The 26310-nt window shown below is 46.0% G+C and overlaps 1 protein-coding gene across 1 annotated transcript in view; it reads right to left on the bottom strand.

Moving 5' to 3' along the window:
• Positions 1–320: 320 nt before the first annotated feature.
• Positions 321–26310, bottom strand: part of Plekha7 (pleckstrin homology domain containing A7) — a 210750-nt gene continuing 184760 nt past the window's right edge. Inside the window, exons 14-27 of the mRNA XM_026399024.2 lie at positions 25951–26019; positions 25696–25776; positions 24958–25107; positions 24277–24378; positions 17396–17504; positions 17022–17248; positions 13719–13907; positions 13505–13622; positions 12395–12498; positions 11750–11950; positions 8878–9036; positions 5760–5893; positions 4869–5011; positions 321–1634 (exon numbers count right to left, since the gene is read on the bottom strand). Coding sequence (XP_026254809.1) covers positions 1612–1634; positions 4869–5011; positions 5760–5893; positions 8878–9036; positions 11750–11950; positions 12395–12498; positions 13505–13622; positions 13719–13907; positions 17022–17248; positions 17396–17504; positions 24277–24378; positions 24958–25107; positions 25696–25776; positions 25951–26019 — 1809 coding nt within the window. The 3' untranslated portion in view covers positions 321–1611. The remainder of the gene's footprint in view (positions 1635–4868; positions 5012–5759; positions 5894–8877; positions 9037–11749; positions 11951–12394; positions 12499–13504; positions 13623–13718; positions 13908–17021; positions 17249–17395; positions 17505–24276; positions 24379–24957; positions 25108–25695; positions 25777–25950; positions 26020–26310) is intronic.

Below are 26310 nucleotides of genomic sequence, written 5' to 3'. Positions count from 1 at the left end.
TCCTTTCCTGAGACTTCCAAAGCCAATCAAATGTCAAGGAACTGTCATCAGGAGAGGATTTTCATAGGTGAACATAAGCAGGGGTGAGAGCTAAGAAATGAGGACTTTCCCAAGAAATGGAAAAAAATTACCACCACCACTTGTGAGAGAACACAGCCAGCAAGAAACAGGAAACATATCAGGTTAATATTTTAATCTGTACATCACATTTTTTTTTGCAAACCATCACACCTTTATTTAAATTAACTTCTTGCAAAATAGTCATTTCATTTTTTTCAACAAAATCTTATAAAGGCAAAAATAAAATTTTATTTTGGCAAATGTCATGAAGTTGATACTGGCAGCATATGGAGTTAGTTAAAAATAGATAGCAACTTCTAAATATATTCAAGATTTTTGTTTGTTTTTCTGAGCATAGTTAAATTTTGATCTAAAGTGTGGCTCCACCCAATGGAGGTTTTTGTGTCTGTTTTTTTCCTTTTAAACATCATTTTCTGTATAGAAAATATCATGATATAACTTAAATAAAGGATCATAAACACTGCACCTGGCTTGGTAGTCTCCTCCTCATTTGGGTCTGAAAGTCAAGTCCAAGTCCTGCCATGGTGGCCCCACTGATGACAGGCCCATTGGGGATGGTGGAGAGCACATTGCTTGTTCTGTTGCTACCAGACCCAAGTCCTAGAGCAGCTGACCTGGGGCTCTCCAGGGCAGGCAGCCAATGTTCCCAACACAGCCTGCCTGAAGGGAAGCATTCAGTCAGGGATTTTCAGACAGATGTCACCTAGTGTGGAGCTTATTGCTACAATACAAAAAAGTTGATTCATCTTACCTTTTCTGTACCTCAAAATGAATGTGTATGTGTGTGCATGTATATATTTTTTTAATAAATTGCTTTTCTTCTGAGAAGAGCCCTTTGCTAAGGGAGCCTCCTGGGCAGGTTGGAGAGGCCAAAGCTCTTGATCACACTGTTGTCCCTAAACCAAAACCAAGGGTCAAGTTGTAGACTTGGGTTCCCCTTGCATACTGGTGGAGTTTCACCCAGAGCTGGTCATCAGGTCAGGTCAGGTCAGGGATGGCTCATCTCTGCAGCCAAGGGGCCCTCTTTTCTCAGACAGCATGCCAACAAGATTAATGCTGGAATCCACTGGAAGCACATTGTCAATCCAACTTTCCCCTGAGTTCATCAGTAGTTGGGACTGACCTCTGCTTGCCCTGCCTTTATCCCCACCACCCACACTTACCATCCCAACAGTACCTGAATTTATATGTGCAGCAACAAAATCCTGCATTCTCACCTTTCCAGCCACTCAGCCCTTGAGGTGAACATTATAAAATATATTCTGATTCTAAAATACAGTGTCAGTATTTTACAAGTGTATATCAAAAGTGCTTTTTGTTGCTTGTAAAAAGGAGTCTGAATTGAAAAAGTAGTGTGTGTTAGGACTGAGCCCCATAGGGATTGTCCCATGATTGGTGGACTGCTCCTTCTTCCAGCCAGAACCCTTGCTCAGCTGGAAGGGGTTTCCATGGGGGCAGAAAAGCCGATCTCCTGGGAGAAAGTTGATTCCACTGGGCCCCTGGCTCCAGGCTTTTCCTCTGCACAATGGGTCACGGTTCCGTCACTGCCTGGGCTGGCAAAAAAAAAAAAAAAAAAAACATGAGATAATAAGAGACTGTTGGGATCCCTCCTCATGTCTGGAAAGTAGGCAGTGGGCATGTCTGTGCACACACGACAGAGGATGGCAGACAGGCTTGACAGAGCAGCAGAGCACAGGGCTTAGGCAATGTGGCCGCTGCTGAGGGACCACTGGCTTCTAGGACTCTTTGGCTCTGGGCCTCACCCTGTCTCTGCTTCTAGGAAGTACACCAGACACATGCAGGTCCCTAAACTGGATCTCTGTGCAATAGAACAAAGGACCTGGGCAAGACTCGGGGATCCATTTATGGCCCTGCCCTTCATTCATTGAATAATTCTATATAACTCAGCCTCTGTGGGCTGTTTTTCTAATCTAAAAATAGAGGATCATACCACCCTCCAAATGAGGCAGTGAGGGGAAGAAGAATATGGATGTATTATAAAAAGAGCATTCAAGGCCTATAACACCCCAGAACCAGAGTGGGTGAAGCCTCTTTCCTATCTCTCTGCCTGTGTGGTATTATCCCTCTCAGATCTCTAGGAGGAAACCACACCCTACCATGTTCCTGGAAGGCCCCTAAAGCATTTACAAAGGACCCAGCTGAAGCATCTCCCCAGGATTCCTAGTTCTGGGCTTCCTCACCACATCTGAGTACCAGGCCCAAGAAGGCTGACCTCTTCCTTCCACCCTCAGGCAGACTTGGCCAGGGAACCAAAACCTAGGGAATGCCCAGCTGGAGGACCTCTGCCAAAAATCATATTTCCACCTGTGGCAACACAAGTAGTGTCCCTCACTTCCCGCTCTTCAGACATCTAGAGCTCCTGGGGTGGCCCAGACAAGTCCATGAGTGGTGATGGAGAACAAAGGCTCTGGACTACACCAAAGGGCTTCAAACCCTGAAACTTACAAGCTGCGACTCCTTGGACAAATCCCTCAAGGTCTCTGAGCTTCGTTTTCTCATCTGTAAAATGGGGGTAAATATCTTCACAGGGTTGTTGTGTGGGTCAAAAGAGACGTTTAGCACAATGCCTGGCACATAGTAGGTACTCAACAAGGTTAACTATAACAAATATTAAAGGAAAGAGAGGGGAATACTTTGCAAAATGACAGTGAGATGGACTGTCAGGGGAGGGACCAGTAAGACCTCTATCTGATCCTTCCCTGTCCATGTGAGGCAGCAACTGGCACAGGACATGAGCCCACTCAAAACCCACCAGACGTGGGCCTCCTGGTTCCTGGTCCAGGGCTCATTCTCTACCCCATGCTGCATCTCACCACGGGGAGGGTGAGTGGGTGGTGCCAGACCCCCGCCCCCCCCCTCCACTGGCTGAGAGCCAATTGTATGTGGCTCTGGGCCTCTCTAAGTTGCTAAGTGATTAAAAAGGCAGTCCCAGTCCTTGCTCTGACATCAATGCTGTGTGACATGGAGTGCACCCAGCCTGCTTGCTTGTGCGCTGGCCTATCTGGCCTTTTTCTAGTCTTGCAGTTCTTCAATTTCTTTGGTTAAAGCCTGAAAGGCCAAGATCTAACTCTTCTTTTTCCAACCCCTAAGGCTGGCAGCCACGGTCTGTGCTGGTCTTTGGGTTGTCAAGTTGTCCTGAGGAAGGAGAATAAGATGTGTGGAGTGAGATTTCAGGGAGGGAGTGATCCAGGTTGCGGTCTCTATAGTATGGGGGCTACCGAGGACAGAGTACCTAAAAAGCATCAATTCTCCAACCTGCCTACTATCCAGATGGGTCCCTCCAGCAGTCACTGTGCCAACAGAAGGGAACATCAGCAGGAATCACTGCAATCAGCTCAGCAGGGTAAGGAGTTGGGGGCATGCTTAGCACTAGGAGAGGAGCAGGGAGCAGCGCAGGGGCACATCAGGCAGGGGCTCTTACTTGGAAGGTGTTAGACAAAGGTGTAGTGGAGTCCGTTGCTTAAGGGGGAGTAAGGTGGCACCGTCCTGGAGGACAAGGGGGCTTTAGGCGGGAGGAGGGCCAGCTGCTGCGCTAGACGGAGCACACATGAATTAAGTGATGTTTTAGACTCATCTACTCCTGCAGCACAGACACCCCACTTGGCAGGATTGGGTGGCATGGGCCCTGCTGACTCCCCTAATGACCTGGGCCTGGAAGGATCCAATGCCTGTGGTTCCTAATAGGTCCTGAGACAGAAGAGGAAGCAAGAGCAAGGAAAAGTACAGTTCATTACTGAGTTGGAGGTGAAAAAGGCCACCAACTGACCAAGGATGATGGAGCTGGAGTGCCCAGCTGCTGGTGGTAAGGGAGTTGAAGATGGCAGATCCAGAATTAGAGCAAGCACAGCAGAGAGGAGGGGCCTTGGGGTGAGGGTAGTCTCATGGGAAGGAGCTCAGAAGTTGCTGAGAGGAGCCCAAGGTCATTAGGAAGAGGAGTCTGGATGGTTGTCTCCTATGTCCTTAGCTGTAGAGCACCATGCTGACCACCTCTCAGCCCTCTCAGCATGTCTTTGAAGGGAGTGAGGATAGCAGGGATTTCAGGGACTCTACAGGGACAAAGAACAGTTTTTTGCTGAGACTATGAGCCCTCTCTTTGTCACGGGTCACTCCCATGGCCCCCTAAGGTCAAAGCAAAGCTCTACTTCCCACACCAGACTCCCCAGGGTGTCAGTCACCACAGGGCCCTGAAGGCCCCACCCTTCCATTACTAGATCCTATAGCCAGAGTTGGAAAACCTGTAGAGACTTGTGACACCACTTAAGGTTCTATGACCATCCCCACACCAGAAGGAGCACCCCTGGTCAGAGGCAGCACCTAGACACACAGAGGTCTCCCATACAGAGGGGAGACATGGGTGGAGGAAGGAGCTGGGAGTCCCCTTTACAAACACATGCACACATCCATGTGCCATGCAAACACACATGGTGATATTTCTTTCCATTTGGCTGTCAGAGCCTCACTTTCCAAGTTCTGCTTTCTGGCACAACATGCTCTGATGGGTAAACAGGGAAGAAGCACCAGAGGCTTTAATGCTCTTTCTTCATGAGGAAACAAACCTTAGCCCTGGCCCCTTGGCTCAGTGGCCTGACAAACCTGAAGTCGCACAGCAACACCCTCCCTCCAAGGACAGCACACCCTCTAGTCAGAGTTGGCTCTCAATTGCCAACTTCCACTGACTCCCTGGCTCTGGGACAGGCTGTGTTGGGCTCAAGCCCCAAGGAACAGCAGGTGGGAACTGGGTCTTAGAGGCTGGCATCAGGCCTTACCTGCCACCTGCTTACTGCGCTGGGAGGCCTCAGAGGCCAAGGCATAGGAGATGTTGATGATACGCTCCTGCTCTTGCAGCTGTGAGTCCAGGTCGGCCAGGCTGTTGCGGTCCTGGCCTGACGTCGGCTGCAGGTTGCACATGCTGCAGGGGGGCGGAAAGCAGATGATATAGCCCCTCACCGCCCTGGGCATCAGCTCAGGAGTGAAGGGTTTTCCTGATCTGGAGGTTCTCAACACTTGGGGAGCATCAGTTACAAACTTTGGACTTTCCCAAGACTTAAGAGTACCTGCTTCTCCCCAGCAATCCAATGATTATAGGAGGGTCACAGGCATTAAGTTAAGGGCTCCAGCTGGAGGCTCCTGTTAAATCCAGACACAAAATGGCTAACCTAGCTCTGAGAGGGAAGCTCATATATGACAAGTTTCTAAAGCTATGGAGGCAGAGGAGCCACTTCCTAGGGTTCCAGCCCAATATCCAGGATAGCGGGCAAAGCCTCTGGCACCCTCAGGACAAGGCTGGGGCCTGGTCTACAGGTCTGTGTGAGGAAGCAAGGGCCCAAATGCTGGGAGGGCCATCACTAGAGCTAATCTCCAACTGAGTCCACTTCAATTCCAAACTGGGCTCCATTTCTCACATTTTCTAGGATCACCAGGGACAGATTTGGGAGTGAGAGTTCCTGTTGTATTTTAGGACTTTCCAGTTGATTTAGGTGAGATTTCTCACTGATCTGAGGACCTGCCTGCCCCTCCAATGAGTGGAGCTCACCTTAGACAGACATTGACAAAACATGCACCCCAGCCAACCTGGCCGCGGTCTCCTCACATATGAGATGCCATGTGTGGCCAGTACCAGTGGGATATCAAGACTAGTAAGACAAGTAAGAGCTGACCTTGACCGGGCGAGGATGTTGCGAATCTTCTCAGCTTTCCGATACCGTGCCTGCAACTCCTCCAGGCTAGGTGGCTCTTCAGGATCCATCTCCACGTAACGCTCAGGGATAGAGACCTTCTCTGGTTTGGATAGCTGGGGAGAGGACCAGGAGGTAAGGGTCGAAGGGAAGGCTAAGATGTTTTGGCTTGGGACCTGCTTTCCCCACTGTCCCACCATGAGGAAGTCCACAGAGATGAAGTAACTTGCTGAAATCATAAAATGAGTCAATTGTGGATCAGGATTTGAACCTGGTTTGACACCAAAGACAGCTATACCAGACAACCACTTATGGTGGGGTTGATAACGTACCAACTTATCAACCTCCTCTAAGCTAAGGAAAGAGAAAGGCAAGGCCAAACGCCCATTGAAAGCTTTTAAGAGAAAAATGATAATCCTTAGGGCTGCCCTCAAGGCCTTAGTGATCTGGCCCCTGTGATTTCTCCAGCCACACTGACCCAGCAGTTCCTTAAGGGCCGCTCCAACAGTGGGGCCTTTCTTTCTGCTCTTCGCCTGACTGGGATGCTCCTCTTTTGCTTCACTGACTCTCATCCTTCAACCCCACCCCAATCCCTTCCCCAGTCCTTCTTCTAACCTCCATTACTCTCATTTTCTGTTTATCACTGTCTCTCACTGTCTAATGCAGGGACTGGCACTCAAGTAGTCCTTCATCAATCCTCTTTGAATGGATGATGGGGCAGATGGATGAATGGATGGATGGAGAGATGGATGTAAGAAAGTGACAGTGGTTTCTGTTCTACAAAAGTTCTTCTGATCTAGATAGGAGGCAGCTATACTGTATCTGCTGCTTTCCAAGAAGGAAACAGACCTACCCCCAACCCTCAAAGTATTTAATTCACCCAGTGACCAACTCAATTTGGTAAAATAATGCTCAGGATTAAGAACACTAAAGGCAAATTTTGCAGGCCCTTATTAAAATGGGGTTGATTGAAGCTCCCCTAAAACAAGTTAAATCTGATCCTAGGACAAATCTAATTTTGGATTTATGGAGGAAAAAGAAAATAAAAATGGAATATCATTGGATCAGCACACTTAAAATGGAGTCAGGAGGCCCCTGTTAATCAGATCTCAGATTTGTCTGCAATAGATCCTTTGAACTGAGCTGCAAACATGCCCACCTAGAGGTGAGCTTATCTTTGAAATACTAATAGCTGATGACATTCTGTACAACAGATCCCTCCCCACAAACCATCCAGACTCAGACTGCATCCAATCCCTTTCTTATAAGAAAGCTTAATTTTTGTCAGCAACAATCATAATTCCTAACCCCCTTGTGGTTTAATGCTACAAATGTAACCATCATTTTGTAAAACCTCAGAACATACTTTCAAGAATGCTTGAATCTTGTTTTCCTGGACTATAATTCTAATTAGCCCCAAAGTAGGTTTTTTTTTTTTTTTTTTGGTTCTCAACTTGGCTGATTTTATTCACGGCCAACAGATTTAAACTCACGTAGCCCTTGCATTTTGCTGAAAGATGGCAAGAAATAAGCTCTTCTCTGTTATTTCCAATGAGGACAGATCTAGAGGAAGGAAGTAGATTACATTGTAGCAGGAGGGATTTGGGTTAGAGATAAGGAAGGATTTTTTTCCCTGGACTGACCAGCAAATTAGGACGCTATAGTGCACACGTGTACTGCCAAGACAGCACGTGGAGGCTTCTTTGTGAATCTGAGAAAGTAAAGATCTCTGGTATTTCAGCAGCCAAAAAAAAGGTCAAGGGGCAGATGACCAAGCTTTGTTAACCCCTGAAGTCCCAGCTGACTCCCAGAACCCAGTAACTCCATAAGCACCTATTTGCCCACATAAAGCTCCTTTGTTCTCAAAGCCCCCATGAGTGCCTAACCAATCAAGTCAGGTAGATCCTACTGGCAAAATCAGCTTGTGAGTGGTCTGGTGATGCCTCTTAAAAACAGGAGGAAGGTACCTGGAGGCATAGCTCCCCTTTGGCACTCATTCTCAGACCAGACAAACCTGTGGGGGATGTTTATTAAAACCAAATCCATCCGTCATGTGGTGAGAACACTTCCCCTCATGCAGTTTCAGGGCAGGCCAAGTCTTTGTAAAAATGTTTTCTTGACATTTATGGGCCACGGTGATTCATTCAACAAAGTCTTCCTTCAGTAAATATTTACAGAGCACTTACTGGGTGCTGACATGGTGCTAAGGATACAAAGGTGAGTCAAGAAGTCATAGACACTACACTGGAGAGCTTACAGATGGCACAATACAGGCCACAGGAGACCATGAATGTCTAGAAGACCCAGACTGTCATCTCCTGCCCCTTTCTTTTCCCTGGGATAGAGGTGGTTACTTGCTTTCCTAGGCCTGCCCTGTCATGATACATACATGCCACAAGAGGGCGACAGAGGAATTCAGACCAGAGCTATTAGGCACCATCTCCTCACTTTTATCCTGGCTGGAAATTTCAAGGTGATTTTCAAACCTGTCCCATGTTTTCCCCTCAGTCTGACAACACAAGTCAGCTGGCTGGACAGTTACAAGGTTAACTCTTGGTATTCTAGGGGACCCTTTCTAACAATAGCATCTACTGTCTCAACAAATATACTGTGTGTCAGGCTTTCTGATCACTGCCAAACCTCCTAGGAATTATATTGAGTTGCTTAATCCCACTTTATTAATGAGGATTGAGAAGTTACTATTATAATTTGTCCCAAATTACATCAAAACACCTAGGTTCCTTTTTTTTTTTTTTTAGAGAGAGAGTGAGAGAGGAGAGAGAGACAGAGAGAATTTTTAATATTTATTTTTTAGTTCTTGGTGGACACAACATCTTTGTTGGTATGTGGTGCTGAGGATAGAACCCGGGCCGCACGCATGCCAGGCGAGCGCGCTACCACTTGAGCCACATCCCCAGCCCCCTAGGTTCCTTTTATTGCTTCAAGCTGCTATCCATTCATTCTCTTGGGCCAAAGTGAAGCCAAATCTTGTCTCCATTCAGGACATACCCTTGGTGGGAGGGTTGATCAGGATGGCAGTCCAAAGGCCATGCCTCCTTGTGTGGGGGGTGGGGGACATGAAGGGAGCCCCTGCCCTCACCTCTCTGCTGATGTCCAAGTCATAGTCTTGAGGTTCCAGGTCCAATTCTGTGACAGGCAGGGCCTGCACTTTCAACCAGCCATTCTCCTCCTTGTCTTTTCTTTCCCCTTGCATGGCTCGGTCCAGTAACTGCAGGTCAAAGTCCTGCTCTCGCTTCCACTGGCAACAGAATAAGAAGGTTAATTGCAGTCACTTCCTGACTGCTGAGAGACTTGTTGGTCCACTTTTGAATGAGTCCTTCAGGCATGGGGCCCTTGGGAAGATGGATCTGTGACCCATCAGGGAAAAGTACTGTGCTGTAACTCTGTATGTAATGGAGAACAAGGTCCTTCTTTCCTTCACATGGCCCATTTCACATTGCTGATTGCTCTCTGATCTGGGACCCCCAGAGTTCAAACATGCTTTCTGTGGGCAATGTAAGTTTGTGATGGTCCCCAGGGATATTGAATGCTCCCACGTCTGAGAGCAAGACCCCCAAAGAGAACCTGGAACAGAGCTTCCGATGGTAGATTTGGCTTGTGTGCTGCCCCACAGGTGATAGGCCTTTTGGGTTCAGAAGCCTTATGTCCCAGGTTCAGAAACAATGTATAAAACAAGCCTTTAGGGTCTTGCTAAGCAAGTAGAATAACCAAAAGCCTATAAGGTATTCCCAACAGGATCCATTTGGGGTGGGGGATACTGTACCCACAGCAGGGCTGAGGAAGTCCAAGAAGGAACAGGTTGGACCCAGTGAAGCAGACAAACTGTGGTTGTCTGACAGTTGTATGACAGTATTTGGAAGAGGCACTTTCTTTAGACTAAATTATGTATAATTGAAGTGCTAAATCAAATGTAATAATTCCAAGGCTGTTTCACAGCATCAACTTTGTAACAAGGAACTCTTCATAAAAGAGAAAATGTAATCCAACCATTTTAAGATTCAAGCACAACTGCTCAATTCTGTGGTGGTTCCCTGTTCACCCTGGGCCTGTGTCCTCACAGGCCTCTGACTGCTGAGCAGGTTGTTGAAAACAGAGCAGGCTCAAAGCCTCTCTTCTCTTGAGCAGGAACAAAGAAGGTACTTACCCATCCCAGGTCATCTCCTCCTCCCAATCCACCCACCTCAGAGCCCTACGCAGTCATGGCCCTCAAGTTGTTCCAAACCCCAAACCCATAGCCATATCAGCACATTTCACCCATTCATGCACAAGCTCTCAGTTCTGACTCCAAACTATGTCATCACCCTTGGGTGATGGTTTTCCAATTACAGGATTAGGTAGCTGAAGTTCAGGGATGAATTATTTTAATGATTCAAAAAGAAAATGCACATTCTCTTACACGCTCACAAGTTCTCCAAATAGAGACAAGTCCTCATTTAAACCCGGCCTGATTGTTTCCACAAACAGGAAAAGTCCACTACACTCTAGAGAGTACCCTAGGGAAGAACCACGCCAATCCATTGTTATTAGGCAACACGTTTATTGGCGCTGATGCAGAGACTTACACAAGTCTTAAGAGAAAAATTACAAGGTATTCAACTTATGAGTTTTAGATAATCTCTACATTTGAGACATCAGGTTGTAAAAAGTCAGTATTAGCCCATATGACATTTGCTTATGAAGTTTAGAAGTTACCGGGTTTGCAGCTTTTAAAGGTTTGACTGTCCTGGGTCTTATCCCTTTGGTATCTGAGCTAATAGCTGCAGAGAGTTCCTCTGAATACATAGTTTATTTTGCTATCAATTCAAGTTATTAAATATTAGAAACACAAAAGGTTTTCCACAAGAAATTATGTGATAGAACTGAAGGAGTTAAAACCGAACAACCTCAGATTTGGTAGCACTTATTCAAACATACAATCTCTGAAGTCCATGTCTACTGTCCAGGTGTAAGGCATGGATTTTGATAAATTCATAATGCCCAGACCTCTGCCAATGACTGTGGTCCTCAGGCAACAGGTTGGCTCAAGCTGTGGGGCAGCTTTAGAGTCAGTAGACCTGCACAAAGGAGGGCAACAGAAAGGTGAGTGACATCTGGGGGTGCTTTCTAAGCTAGGGAAACAACAGAGGCTATTACAAGCCTGGTAACAAAGAGCACAGGCCAGTTAGACAATGTTCTTTACAAATCAGAAGCTTCTGTAAACACAATCAGGCAGGATTAGAGAGGTAATGAGCGGTAACACTAAAAGCAAAAGAGCTTGTGCAATGAATTAGGGAAAGACCAGTCAGGCTAGAGGTCTAGGGAAACATGGGATTTCAAACAGAAAAGTTATATAAAATGTTTCCAAAAGGGACCTAAGGCGACACTGGGCAGGATGCAGTGCCAGTGAGCACCACCAGGGGCAGCACCAATCCCCTGGCTCTCCTGGGCATCCTGAGGCCTCTCAGCACCATATGCTGCAGGAGACCACCCCTTTGAGATTGTGGGCCACCAACCCTTGGTCAGCTGACTTCCTTTCCTCCAACATCTGTTTGGAAAATTGGGAGGCTGGTTGGTTCGCTTGCACTTCTCCTCAAATCATATCGCCATCTTCCTCCTCAACTCCTTAAACTCCAAATTCCCAAGTCCTTAATTCAGCTGAAAGATCTGAATGCCTGCAAAAGCCTCTCTCGTGCTTAGCTTAGAAAACTGACTGGATATTTTCTCACACTCCTGGAACTCTGATGTGGGATCCTCTTTCCTGCTCCAGTTCCAGGTCACCCTTTGACCAGCTCACACATGTAGACAGGGTCGAGGACAAATAGCCCCATGGGATGTTCTCTCAACCATCTACGTTAGTGAACAGCCCACTCACTCATGGGCGTGTCGTGCTTGTGTTTGGGGAACTTGGAGAAGCTGTGCTCAGTTCGAGGGAAAGCTCTGCTCCCTGTCCCAGCCCCGCCTGCCTAACATACTGAGCCAAGATCTCCAGGGAGAGGCTGGTATAGGTAGCGGGATGAGGGCAGGCCCGCCCTTTCTCCTTGGCTCAGTGTCTTCTTGCGCTCCCGGACCAGGGCCTTCTGGTGCCGCTTCATGCGCTCAAGCTGCTCCTCTGCACTCATCTTGCCCCGCTGGTGGTCCCCTGAGTACAGGCGCTCCAAGGCACTCTTGGGTCTCTGAGGAGGAGGAAGTGAGAGACACAGAGCAGCTGGGCTGGGAACACAGAGGGCAGCCGCCCTTCTGAGTTCATTCCTTTTCTTAGTTTCTCACACTCTCTGGTTGGACTCCTCTTGGCTATGAGATCCACTCTCTCTAAGCATCATAATGGTCCTCACCACCTTTCTGGGCAGCACCCCATTCTGCACATGCAAACACTGAGGCCCAGGCCTGTCCAGTTGGACACATATGCAGCTCACCAGGATGCATATTTCTTGGGTTCCCTCCCACGACCCTGCAAGACTGGAGATGAAAATGAGGGTCCTCAGAAAATAGAGAGGCAGGGCTTTCTTGACAGGCAGTGGGTGACAGGACCCTGAACTCCCAAGGGGCTGAGGTCACCTCAGAGGCTATTCTTAGTGCTCATAGAATTGCTAGTCAATGTCCAGCTCAAGATCACTCACAAGAAAAGTCACCTTGCTGTTTTCAGCATTTAGACCCCTCCGGAGCGTGACATAGGGAGCGATGGTGGACGACTGCTGGAGCCTTGATGTGGACCCTGAGAGCCCTTTATGAAGAAAGAGGAGTCAAGCATATTTGTGGTGAGGTAGACAGTCGTTGGCCCTTCCCTAATCATCCCCACTCCCATGAGGGACCAAGAGGGCCCAGCCAACAGCCCATTCAACTTTTCCTTCATTCTCCTTAGAGCAAGGCCCTAGATAGAGGACGTGGGTCAGTCCAGAGGTGCCCTCTGTCCCCAACAAGGGACAGACTCCTTGCAGATCTGTGAACCACTCTAGGCATCCCTTCCTTGCAGGAGCCCTGGGCTGTGTGGGTAGAAGGTGCCAGTGCCCTCCACCCCCTGCCTCCTGCTGCATTCTCACGCATCCTGCACTACCCAACTCGGGATAAGGAGGGCAGAAAGAGGGGTTCCACCTGAGACAGTGTTTAAGAAAAGATTGAGTCTTAGGGTGGCGCAAGAGGAGAAACCCCTCTGGAGGGCCTGAGTTAGCTTGCTGGTGGCAACAGCCCAGCACCCCAACCTGTAGGTCAGAGCCCTGGGATTGTCTTCTGACTCCCTCACCAATAGCTAACTGGCAAGTTATTTAACTTCTCTCAGCCTTAGTTTTCCCAAGTTCTAAAGTGGGAAGTAGCAATTCCCTCACAGCACTGTGAGTATGAGGTCTATATAAAGTACTTAAACAGTCTTGAGTTTTATAGTAATTGCTATTATCGTTGTTTCCAGTGACAGATATAATAAAAGAGGAAGAGGGGCTGGGATTGTGGCTCAGTGATAAAGCATAGGTGAGGCACTGGGTTCAATCCTTAGTACCACATAAAAAACATTAAATAAACAAAATAAAGGTATTATGTTCATCTATAACTAAAAATATTTTTAAAAAATAAAAGAAAAGAGGAAGAGAATCGGGATATAAGTGAGAGGAAGGGAAACCAGGTCCTTGCTTTCATCAACCCAAGCCTTGGCCTAACGCTGCAGGCAGCTATGGGCTGAGGGGTGGAAGCAGTGTGTGGTGGGATTCCCCCCAAAGATTCTGTAGAGGGTCTTGCCTTACCTCTGCCTGGCAGTGTCTGGTACCTGCTCTCAGGTCCCTCAAGTCCCAGGGAGGGCTGAGTCATGTCCCCACTGAGGGTGGCCAGCTCGGGCTCACTAACGTATGACCGCAGCTCCACCTGTGAGCAGTGTAACACTGTCATACCTGCCCAGCATCACATCACCTTTCCTCTCCCCACTCTCAGTGGACAACCTCAGGGGTCCTTCTAGCTCACCCGTGAGTCCCCATTCACACACTGCCCCAGCTCTCGGTCTCGCTTCCTCTCATCCGACTGCCGCTTGAGGCCCCGCACAGAAGTGTGTCGGATGATAGTGGCCTCTCTTGGCAGAGGTGGCACAGCTGGAGGCTGGTCTTCTGGGCTGTATAGTTCAGGGAGTGGGGGTCTCGGAGGTGCCTCCTCTTCCTGGTTGGAAAAAGAACCAGAATCAGTGCCCAGTGGAACGGAGCTGGAGGGAGGACTGCTGAGTGGCAATGCCACACTGGTGACCTAGCGAGCTGAAACTTCAGAGACAGAACAGAGCGTGAACATTTCCTCTGGAGAAGCTGTGAAGAGGGGATGTGCCTCTGCTCCAACTTTATTCTTCCCTTTGACTCATACATTTTCTATTTTTCAAAGTGTTATCTGTATGTACTGTGTCCCCAAATCCAAGACATAGGCTCCTGGTTCTGTGCTTGGCATTGAACCAAACTGTCTACTCCAGTTCTTTGGCATGTACCGCAAGAAGGCAGGCTGCTAACTCTGTGTCATTTCTTTTTCTTTTTTAAATATTTATTTAGTTGTAGATGAACACACAGTATCTTTATTTGTTTTTATGTGGTGCTGGGGATTGAACCCAGTGCCTCACATGTGCTAGGCAAGCACTTTACCACTGAGCTACAGCCTCAGCCCCACTCTGTGTCATTTCTAAGCTGATGACAGTACCCACCCTGCAGAACAAACACGTTCTCCACCCCACTGTGCTAAGCCTTAGCTGGCCCACTGCTCCTGCACAGACTCTGGATCCTTCAACAGGGCAACGATCTGAGCAAGAACAGAGTCTACCACTTCTTGCCCTTTCTCTCAGAAATGTGCATGGTTACAAACTATTTCCTCATTCCTGATTCCAGACACAAGAGTCAGTCATAGGATGAGTAACTCACTGCCCACCCTGGGATGTTACAAATGTGACTATTTTCCTTGAAACTCCTTGTTCACAGTGCTTTCTGAGGGTTGTGGCTCCTCTCCACATCTGCAGACTGGCCCCCGACTACCATGCATACCCACTAATGACCACCTCGCCTCCCTCTTCCTATATTCATCTTTTCTTAGCCTCATTTGGCTTTGTTTTTCAGATTTTTGCAGAGTTCAGGAAAGGGTTCAGTCCAAGCTTGCTTTGCAAAGATTTACCAGAATTCTTTAAAGCAACACACTTCACTGATGTGTAGAAAGTAAACTACTTAAGATACCCACTAATTCTCTGAGAATCAGCAGTTTCCAACCTTGACAAGACATGGGGATCACCAATTTTTACAAAGCTCTTCAGGAAGATATGCACAAAACACTGACTGCCTATGATTGAAGAGAACAGAATGTCTACAGAAACAGAGTGTGGGAGGGAGATGATTTATCATATATTTAGAAAATATCTTTTGGTTTTACACTCTTTTGGGATTATCTAATTTAAAAATGACATTAAATTCAATAAAAGAAGCCAAATAAAAGTGAAAGACCTATAGCTAAACGCAACGATGTGGATGATATTGTTGAAAAAATGCAAGATGAAAGGCAGTTCAGTGTTACATACCAGCATAATTAAAGTGCTTAGATATGAAAACACAGATGGTCAAACTAAAAGAAAAAAGCCAGGGAATATTATACATAAATTAGGATCATGGTTACTTCTGGCAGAAAGGGAGGGGCCTGGAACTGAAAGGGGCCTACAAGTCTAAAGACTCCTTGAAAGTTTGTGGGCAAAGTTCTATTTGTTAGTCCAGATGTTAGTATAACATGAGTGGTCTCTTCATTGTTGTTTAATTATATTTTCTTGTTCTATGTTATTTTCAAGATGTTAAAAATCAGCATATGCAACGTAAGTGCTAACACTGGTAAGCCCACATGTACTACAACAAGGAGAAAAGACCCCCAGTGACCCTGATGCTCACCTGAGCAGAAACAGCCCTGCCCAGGAGCCATAGAGGACCAACTGTGAGAAGTCTCTGTGATTGTCTACTCAAGGGAAACTGAAGCTCAGAAAAAGGATGGACATACCCAAGGACACAGAGAGAGAACAAGGACCAGACTCCAGGCATCCGAGCTCCCAGGTTGTACCTTTCCCTCCTATTCCTCGACCCAGATGATGGGCACCCTGCTGTACATCAAAAGCCATCTGCTCTCTGTTTTGGTATTTTATGGTTGGTGCTCCAATCTGCTTCTTAGATCTAGGACTATGAAGGAGATCTCAAAATGGGAAAATTCATAGTGACTCTGAATGGGTCACAGGCCACACCTGCATCTAATTCTGGGTCACAGGCCACAGAGGGAAGCAGTTGAACGGTGAGGTCCAGGGAATGCCTGTGCTTTCCCAGCACTGTGTGTCAACCTAATCAGAAGCCCTGGGCAAGGCTCCTGCAAACCTTTGTTGGCAAAAACCAGGAGCCCCACATGCCAAGGTCCCTTCAGCTCTGGCTTCCCTGCCTTTGGGTCAGACCCCTTTTGTTCTCCACACAAGGCTGGCCTTGTTGTAGAGGTAGAGTATCATGGCACCTGACCACATCTTCTATTTCTTTAAAATCTCCCGTGTTCCCAGATCTTGCCAAGAGCTTGGCTCCTCTCTATGCCAAGCAAACCAAGGTGTTGGTGCACGCTACCCCACACGGGCCACAGACTTGACCCAAGGACCTGGGCTGGGGGTCCAGAATAAAACAGAAGAGTACAAAGATGCTAGCTTTAATATCTAATATGGAGACCTTTGGCGAGTTTCAACACCCTGGGGCTTTAGTTTTCTTCTCTATGGGATGGGGATACTGTCTTTCCTGTCCATACCCTATGAGGCTACATGCAACCTCACAGACCAGCACAGTGCTCAACTTGGGGGTGGGAATAAAGATACTCTTGCTGGAAGGAGCTCCTTGCCCAATCCAGGCTGTGTAACTGCAGTCAAGCCTCTGCAGGCCTCCTCGGACCCTGTGTGCGGACAGCCTCACCAACAGCCACACAACCCTCTACACGGTGCAGATCACAAATTCCACCCCACTCAGTCCAGTCACTTCTTGCTGGGCCTAAATTTTTCCAACTGCAAAATGGGAGGGTTGGGCTAGACTATCCCTCAGAACCCTGCCAGTCCCAAGAGACAAAGGCACAAGAGCAGGGTAAATACAACTCCTTAACTGCTCAGGACCAAGGACTCCAGTGGGTTTCTGTGTCCTCAGGTTTTCTGTAGAACCTCTCTCCTAAGATAAGGTGATCTGAGGACAGAGAAGGGCAGTCAACAGCCAGAGAGGAAAACAAGACACTCAGCTCCCAGTCACCAGAACTTACCACTTTGGGCTTTGTCTTAGTTGGTGACTGAAGGGGGGATGTCACTTTCCTCAGTTGGGGTGGGTGAGGTCGGTACGGCACATAGGTCTGCAGCTGCGGGAAGAGGCGAACCTCCAAAGGGGTCCGCACAGGGCTGGTGGGAGGGCTGGGCTGCAGGGGTGGCTTGCTCTCAGAAGTGGAGAGTGAAGGCACAGGCGGGTGAGGGAACAAAGGCACCGTTTTCCTCTCTAAGGGACATGGAGGGAAATAATCATGGGATGGAATAAAGATGCTACTCTTCGGGGGACCAGTGGAATGATAGTACCACAAAGATCTGCACCTCCACTGCCATCCCCCCCCCACCCATTCCCCACACCCAGGGAGATGCTCCTCACCTGGATTTTTGACAGATTCCACCAGGATTCTATAGTTCTCTTTATTTGCGCTCAGGCCTGCAAGGACATCTTCGATCCTCCACAGATCCTTCTGTATCTGTGATTTCTCCTGAGGAAGGCAAGCAGGTGGTTCATTGCCTTCTTAGCTCCTTACCAGAATTTTCTTCTTAGGATTTATCTTGCCATTTCATACAGTCCCTCCCCCTGAGGGGCAGCACCTGCTTTAGAAACTGTACCAGGACTAGGGTCAAGCCTGTTCACAGCCTCCTAGGGAAGTGGATCAAGGTCTAGGGAGAAATTCTGGAATAGCTTTCACCAGTTCAGTTTGCCTATTTCTACCTAATTTAAAAATAGACTGTTGTAAATATTATAGGATTCCATTTAAATACTGAGTGAAGTATCTAGAGTAGTTAATTTCATAGAGACAGGAAGTAGAATAGTGGCTGCCGGGAGTGGGGAAAGGGAGGATGGGGAGCTGTTTAATACTTTTGTTCAAGTGTAAAGTTCTGGAGATGGGTGAACAGCAGTGTGAATGTACTTAACAATATAGAGCTGTACTCTTAAAAATCATTAGGATGGCCATGCATGGGTAGTGCATGCGTGAATTCCCAGTGGCTCAGGAAGCTGAGGCAGGAGTATCTTGAATAGCGAGACCCTAAGCAACTTAGCAAGAGCCTGTCTCAAAATAAAAAATAAAAAGGGCTGGGGATGTTGTTCAGTGGTTAAGCATCCCTGAGTTCACTCCCCAGTGCCAATAAATTAATCAATTAAAAAATGGTTAGGATAAAAAAATTTGTGTTTGTATAGTTTAGCTATATATATATATATATATACTGTCTTATGCAACCATAGCAGCAGAGGAGGGAAGGCAAGGACTGGAGGTTAAATTACCTCTAGAATATTAACTTTTCTTTTTAAAAAAAAAATTATTTTTTTTTAGTTGTAGGTGAACACAATATCTTTATTTCATTTTTATGTGGTGCTGAGGATTGAACCCAGTGCCTCATGTGTGCTAGTTAAGTCCTCTACCACTAAGCCACCACCCCAACCCCTTAACTTTTCTTTTTAAAATCAGAGCAGAATCCTGGGATTTGAAGCTTAGTTAGAAGTACAATGGGCAATGGGATATTATTTGGCCATAAAAAGTGTTGAAGTACTGATACGTGCCACAACGTGGATGAACTCTAAAAACACTACACTAAGGAAAAGAAGCCAGGCACAAAATGCCATGTTATATGTTTCTTTTATGTAAAATGTAAAGAATAGGCAAAGCCATAGAGACAGAAAGTGGATTAAAGTTGACGAGGGTGGAGTAGGGAACTGGGGAGATAGGGAATGACAGTGGGCACAGGGCTACTATTGAGAGGTGATGAAAATGTTATAAAATTGTGCTGACAGCTGCACAATACTATGAATACACAAAATACACTGAGTTGTACACTTAAAAAGGCAAATTTTTCTGGGTGCGGTGGTACACTCCTGTAATCCCAGCAACTGGGAGGCTGAGGCAGGAGGATCCCCTAATTCAAATCCAGCCTCAGCAACTTAACAAAACCAACCCTAAGCAATTCATTGAGACCCTGTCTCTAAACAAAATACAAAAAAGGGCTGGGAGTGTGGCTCAGTGGTTAAGCACCCCTGGGTTCAATCCCTGGTACCAAAAAAAAAAAAAAAAGTGAATTTTGTGGTATATAGATTATAATATGGTAAAACTTTTTTTTAAATAAAAAAGTACAATGGGAAAAGAGCTATGCTGTATGATCATATGCACAAATTACAAGCAAGATTGGATAGGATGAGGACCTAAAGGAGATGAAGAGGGGCCTGACGTGGTTAAGGGGTTGTGGCCATCTTCTAATGGGGTTGTGTAAACTTCAGATGTAGTTTTTTTGTGGTCCTGTAGATTGAGCAAAGGACATCACACATACTTGGCAAGCACTGCAACTGAGCTGCACCCCAACCCAGATGTAGTATTCTTTTGATTTTTAAGTTACAATGGAGGGCAGACAGACTTGGTCCCACTCGACGGACAAGACGAAAAGCAAGTTTCACACCCCCCATCTCCTCTCAAGGTTCCTGGATGCCCTTCAACCGGAAGAGTTCTCATACTACATGATACTTACCAACCTGCCCAATTCCACAACTAGATTGTGTACTCCTAGCTCCCTCATAGGGTCTGGTACTTAGCAGGTTTTCAGTGCATATACATTGAGTGAAAATGTAAAATCCTCAGTTAATCTTCATGTAAAATCCTCAAGTCAAATACTTTCCAACAGCTATGACAGCAGATGTCCAAAGGCTCCTGTGCCAAGAGGGCTCATGCTTCCATTCTCCTTGTCCCAACAGCAAAGTGTACCCTCGGGGCTGACAAGCAAGGAACAGGCTTGGAACTCAGCCCCACACTCAAGTACCATCCTGAAACAGGCAGGCGCACTGCTGCCCTTACAGTATGTAAGTTAACAGGGGTGGTCTCCAGAATTGAAGTCCCCAAGCTGAGTGCTTAGAAAAAGTAAAAGGGAAAACATTTCTCTTCTTCCTTCTCCTTAGCTCTCAAGCAATGCACTCCTGTCAGCCCATTCTCCTATCCCTTTTGCCTTTCTGACATTTCTACATGTAAAAGAGCAGGGAGGAGCAAAGGCCAGACAGTCTCTTTCTCCAAGAGTGATGGAATTTTGTAACTTAACAATGAGGTGTGGGGGAGCTTTGGGGAGCAAGGAGGTAGGGTTTTATTCCTGTATCCTTATACCCCATGGGTGGAAGGCTGTCAGCACAGGTTTGGACTCCCTGTCCAGGGTCGGGATGGGAACACCTATAGGTAGCCTCACCTATCACGGCTTCTTGCCACACTGTTCCCTGGGTATTCTATCCCTTGGTTTTCCTGATGACTAGGCGGCCATGAAGACCTTTACAAATAAAGCTACCCACTTCACTGAAAGGATTATGAACTTTCTCACAGCCAAACCAGGTTAACAGAGATGAATTTCCAAGCCATTACTGAGAAGTTGCAGATGGGTTGCAAGCATACCCCCAGTGTTCATGATTTGTCTAGGGCTTTAACAGCCTGCCTGGCCTAGGATTACACAAAGAGCCTAGCACAGAGCCTGATCAAACAGGGCTTATGACTCCTAGGTCATTGAAGCACTCAGAAAGCCTGAGCAATGCCATGGAGCAACATTAACATAAAGCCATAGGCTTGTCCATCTGCTAGAAAGTTAAAGGAATCAATTCTCCAGGTAGTTTGTAACAAGATCTATTTTACTCTGCAGATTCATGTTTTAGAGGGGAAAAATGATTCTGAGTCTATTATGTATTTAATCACTATGAAATAAAGCACAGTAGGAACACAAATACCCAATAATCATATTTAAAAATGTTTAACTTAAGCCTAGAGTGGTGGTATAAGCCTGTAATACCAACTATTTGGGAGACTGAGGCAGGAAGATTACAAGTTCAAGACTAGCCTGAGCATTTGAGAGACTCTGTCTCAAAAAATAAGAAAAGAGGCTGAGGCTGGGGCTCAGTGGTAGAGCGCTCGCCTAGCATGTGTGAGGCACTGGGTTTGATCCTCAGCACCACATAAAAATAAACAAGTAAAATAAAGGTATTGTGCCCAATATAGCTAAAAAAATATATTTTTTTAAAAAGGACTGAGGATATAGCTCAGTGGTAGAGCACCCCTGGATTCAATCCCTAGTAAAACACACACAAAGACACACACACAGTTTAACTTACCACTAATTAAATAAATGTAAATTAAAGCAAGATGTCATTTTTTAGCAAACAGACTGGCAAAAATTTAAAAGACTGATAACATCAAGAGCTGGCCAGGATACAGCAAACAGACTCAGCGTTCTCAGTCATGTGAATGGGAGAGTAAATTAGTGCAGTCTTTTAGAGGGCAATTTGGCAATATTTATTAACTTTTTTGTATTTAAAAATACTTGTGACGGGGCTGGAGATGTGGCTCAAGCGGTAGCACGCTCGCCTGGCATGCGTGCGGCCCGGGTTCGATCCTCAGCACCACATACAAACAAAGATGTTGTGTCTGCCAATAACTAAAAAACAAAAATAAATAAATATTTAAAAAAAAAAATACTTGTGACTGTGGTGCATGCCTGTAATCCCAGCAGCTCAGGAGGCTGAAGCAGGAGGGGGTTCAAAGCCAGTCTCAGCAAAAGTGAGGCACTAAGCAACTCACTGACACCCTGTCTCTAAATAAAATACAAAATAGGGCTGTGGATGTGGCTCAGTGGTTGAGTGCCCCTGAGTTCAATCCCTGGTACAAAAAAAAAAAAAATTTCTTACTGATACATAAAAACATTAAAATTATACATACTAATGAGGTCCATGTAATGTTTTGATACATGTATACATTTTATAAAGTTTATATCAGGGTAAACATATCTGTCTCCTCCAATATTTATTATCCCTTTGTGGTAAAATATGTGAAATAATTTTTTTTCTTCCTCCTTTTTTTGAGATGTATATTTGTATTATTGCTACCTACTGTGATATTTGTCAACTTGTGAGATGTGTCTCATTTCAACTTAGCAAGTCTACTCCTAAGAACCTATCTTAGAGAAATGCTTATGAATGAGTCTGAAAAGGCAATTACAAGTATGTTCATGACAGCACCATTTACAAAAGCAAAATGCTAGAAATCACTTAAATGCCCACCAGGAGAGCAATGGCTAAATAAAGTAGGGAATACCTAGGCTATGAAATAGTATGTTGCAATCAAGAACTAATTTACTTTACTTTACTTAGATTCTTGCTGTCCCATACAACTTTCTAAGATTCTGGAATTCTTCTGTAATCTGTGTTATCCACTATGACGGTTTCTGAGCACGTGGGATGAGTCTAGTATAAATGGAGAATTCATTTTTAATTTTAGTGGTAATTAATTTAGATACAAATATCATAAACTTGAGAGCATCATTCCTAGAAAGATTTCCGCAACATAAAGTTATAATAAAAAGGAAGTCACCAAATGGTATGTGTGAACCTCTTAAAGTGAATCTTTTACTTGCTCCCAAACCCAAATAAATAGTATGATTCTATGTAGACACATATGCTGATAAATGCACACAAAATGAGCAGAAAGAGAACACCACAAACTGGCAGCCCTGACTACATGCGGGGAGGGTGAGAGGAGTGGGGTAGAACACAGAGAGAGGAGATTTTTTTTATCATTACGTTTTTGCTTCTCATTGTTTGAATTTTTCTGAAAAATATATTCATGTATGATTTGTATAATTATAGAAAAATATGAATAGAACTATAAAAGCTAAAAAAAAATTCCTGCTAAAATCAGCATGGATCATTGAAGTTCAGGGAAGGGAGGGAGGGAGGGAGGGAGGGAGGGAGGGAGGGGGAAAAAAACATAAGAAAATGTTAGCATAGATGAAGGAAAGTTAGGTTGCGGGGACAAGAGACAGATAGGTTCTGGAAAACCACATACCCCAGCCTGGAGTCAGAGGCAAAAGTCTCCAGGGAACAGTGGAGTCCAGGGAAAAGTCTCAGGACACAACAAGCCTAAACTCTTTAGAGTTCACATATTCATTAAATCACATGAATGTAACTGCCTTTTCAGACTCATTCATAAGCATTTCTCTAAGATGGGTTCCTAGGAGTAGACTTGCTGAGTTGAAATGAGATACATCTCAAAAGTTGACAAATATCACAGTAGGTAGCAATAATACAATATAAATCTCAAAAAAAAGGAAGAAGAAGAAATATAATTTACCACATATATTTTACCACAAAGGGATAATAAATATTGAAGGAGACAGACATGCTTACCCTGTTATAAATTTTATAAAATGTATACATGTATCAAAACATTACATGGTACCTCATTGGTATGTATACTTAAGTCTTCAATTAGTATGTATAATGTAGACTTAAGTCATCAATTAGCATCCCAACAAAATTGGAATGATATGGTACAAAAAAAGCCTCTATGAATACTTGCTGAATTCAATAAACAGAATTTATGTCAGAGTCCTGAAAGAAGGAGATAGAGATCTGAAGTTGATTTGGAAAGCAGGTCATTTTCCGTTTTTAAAAATGTAAGGGTGGGTAGAGTTGGGAAGGTTGCTCAGTGGTAGAGTGCTTGCCTGGCAAGTGTGAGGCCCTGGGTTCAATTCCCAGCATCACACACACAAGAAAGAAAAGAGAAGAGAAAAGAAAAAAAAAATTAAGGGTGGGGTAGAAACCTGGTTGGGCACCACAATCTGAGAAGGGCAGCTGGGGGACCCAACCTGGAAGAAGAGAAACCATACTGGGCTTTTCATTGTCTCACCTTTGTTGAGACAGAGGCTACTGTCCATGGGGGTGGCCTGGATTTTAAGGTAAGGAGGCAAGGCTCTAAAGTCACCTTTCCAGGTGAGGCAGGGGCCACAAAGATAGGTATCACCCAGACTGGCCTCCAGAAATGCAAATGAATGCCTGGAGACCAGAGGCACTTCAATGGACTGGTCATATTCCTCCCCAGGCAGAGGGATGATAGCATCTATCTTCAGGAATCCGAGGCAGGACTCAGGTGGGGCTTCCTGCTGCTGTCTAATCTGTCTCAGGAACTCAAGAAGGAAACACACATCACTCTCACAGCTCCATCTCTGTAAAGTGCTCCAGGTTGGTATTGGTCTACTTCTCCAAATGACCAGAAGAAAACCCCTTCCAAAACAAACAAGAGTTTGTCTCTGAGAGCAGAGAGGCAGGGGATCTTGGGTAAGGCTTCTCATCATGGCCTAGTTGAAGGAAGGGATCTCTCAAGGGAGAGCTTAAGGGGGTCACTTCACAGGGCTAAAGAAGAGAAAGTTCTGGGGTAGTGACTCAGAGGCAACCATACGTCAGAAGGATGAACAGCCCTTGGTCACCTGGAAAAAAAAGGCTCTTCTGTGTTGCTCCTGCAGGGTCTGCTTCAGCTGCGCCACATCCCTCTCCAACTTCAGGTACTCGTTCCAGGCATTTTCCATCTCCTGTTGGCCAAGGAAATGCTTCTTGTTCCAAGTTATCCCTGGCCTCCCAAGTGGCCTCAAGAGCACCTGAGCTCCTGACCTTGAGCTGACCCAGTCAGGGAAAGTGGGAAAGGGACTCAATGGGCCTTCAGCAGGTCTGGTGGGATAGAGACCAGAGTAGGAACAAATGTGCTACTTGACCCTGGCCATCTGCACTGTTCCCTCTTCCATTCAGGAACTCTTTAATTCCTTGCAGAAGGGCCTGCTCCCACATCAGACTCAGAAACAAAAACGTGAAAATTATGATGGCCTAGAATTAACTGCACACAGATCAGCCTACAGGCTGCTCTGAGTAATCTGGGTTCTCGAGTGTCCTCAGTCATCTGGAAGCCCCTGACAGAAAACAATCTAAGGCACAGGTGGAAACAGACTTGTCACCCCTAAAAAAGCTGTTGTAGAGAGGTGGGCTGGAGAAGTTTTTCTATTCCAAGACTTTCCCCTGGCTACCACCTCAACTTCCGCTGAGGAGATGAGAACAGCAGCCCGTGGCCTGCCCATTCTGAGGGGAAATGTCTGCCTCCCTCCCCACCCTCCACGCACAGTGGACTCTCTGGACAGCTCAGCTCGGATGTGGACAAGGTCTTCCTGCAGCAGCCTCTGCTGGTAGGAAATCTTCTCCAGGTGCTGGGGCTGGTCTCGGTACTGCTCCATCTGTCTGTGCAACACCTCCAGCACAGATTCTAGCTGGTCCTACACCAGAAAGGGTTGAAGAGCAACAGGATGAGAAAACAGCCCCCAGAGGCCTCTCCATACCAGGAACAAAGAAAGCTGCTGGATCTAACTAAGGCTGAAGACACCAGCTGTGGGCTGAGGGGCAGGGCATCTGATACCAGTCCTGATTCTATAGAAGGGCCCAAAATTCTAACAGCTCTGTGCTTCTGTTTCCTCATCTATAAAATAGACATAAAGCCACCAAACTCTTTATGGGGTAAAGTATGAAGATAAATGAAAGAGTTGATGGAAAACTCTAGGCCCCTTCCCTAGGGCCTAGATGCCTGGGTCATCACATAGAAGCCAGTGTAGCTCCTCTCCCAGGCTCATCTCTCAGGGCCTCCAGGGAGAGATGGGCCAGAGCAGAATGGAGGAGTGAGGGTATCTAGAACAAATAGGCTGAGAGGAGAAACCCTCAAAGAAGCATCACTTAAAGCAAAGGCACTGTTGTGGATAAAGTAATCATGTTGTTCAATACTAAAATGAGAGTTCAGTCAATGTCTCAGGAAAAACTCAGTGACAATATGTCCCCCCACTCATCCCAAGATTATGCAAACTGATGCATACTTTGTTCTCCTTGAGGGCTCGTATCTTATCTTCCAAGTCCTGGAGGATCCTGTCTTGTTCACAGAAGACACTCAGTTTGACCTATAAGCAAAAAAAGGTTGGGGAGGGCCTGGGAGAACGAGAACAGGGCATGGCCTGGGGATGAGAGCAGAAAGCCTCTAGCTTCAGAACCATCCAAACCCTTCTGGAAGCTGCCCTTGCTGGGTCTGGGTCAGGAGGCAGCTGAGGGATCAGCCTGTCACTCTGCTCACTCACGTCAATGTCACTCTCCGCGATCTTCATAGGCTTCAGACTTCGATCCTTGAGAAGGTCTCGGCCTGTCATCTGGGAGGTGAACAATTAAAGAAGACTTAACTGTGGTTCTTAGAATCAGAACTCCGGAAGGAAAGTCAGCCCTACAGTGAAGGGTGTGAAAGTCTGGGCAGTGGCAGGAGAGGGTCGTGGCACAAATGGGGCAAAAATTCAAGCAATATCTGCTTGATATCTATTTCATTTTAGGGAAAAACTAAAAACTTTTTGTGATCCTTGTAAATTTCTCAAACTAAAGAAAATGCAGATGTTCAAGTTACACAATCATCAATTTTAAAAGCGTATACTTGCCCAAAAGGAGTGTGA

Source organism: Urocitellus parryii, chromosome 4, assembly GCF_045843805.1.
Source record: "Urocitellus parryii isolate mUroPar1 chromosome 4, mUroPar1.hap1, whole genome shotgun sequence".
In the NCBI taxonomy this organism is placed as follows: domain Eukaryota; kingdom Metazoa; phylum Chordata; class Mammalia; order Rodentia; family Sciuridae; genus Urocitellus; species Urocitellus parryii.
The sequence above is the reverse complement of the archived record's forward strand: the minus strand, read 5'-3'. Positions and strand labels throughout refer to the sequence as shown.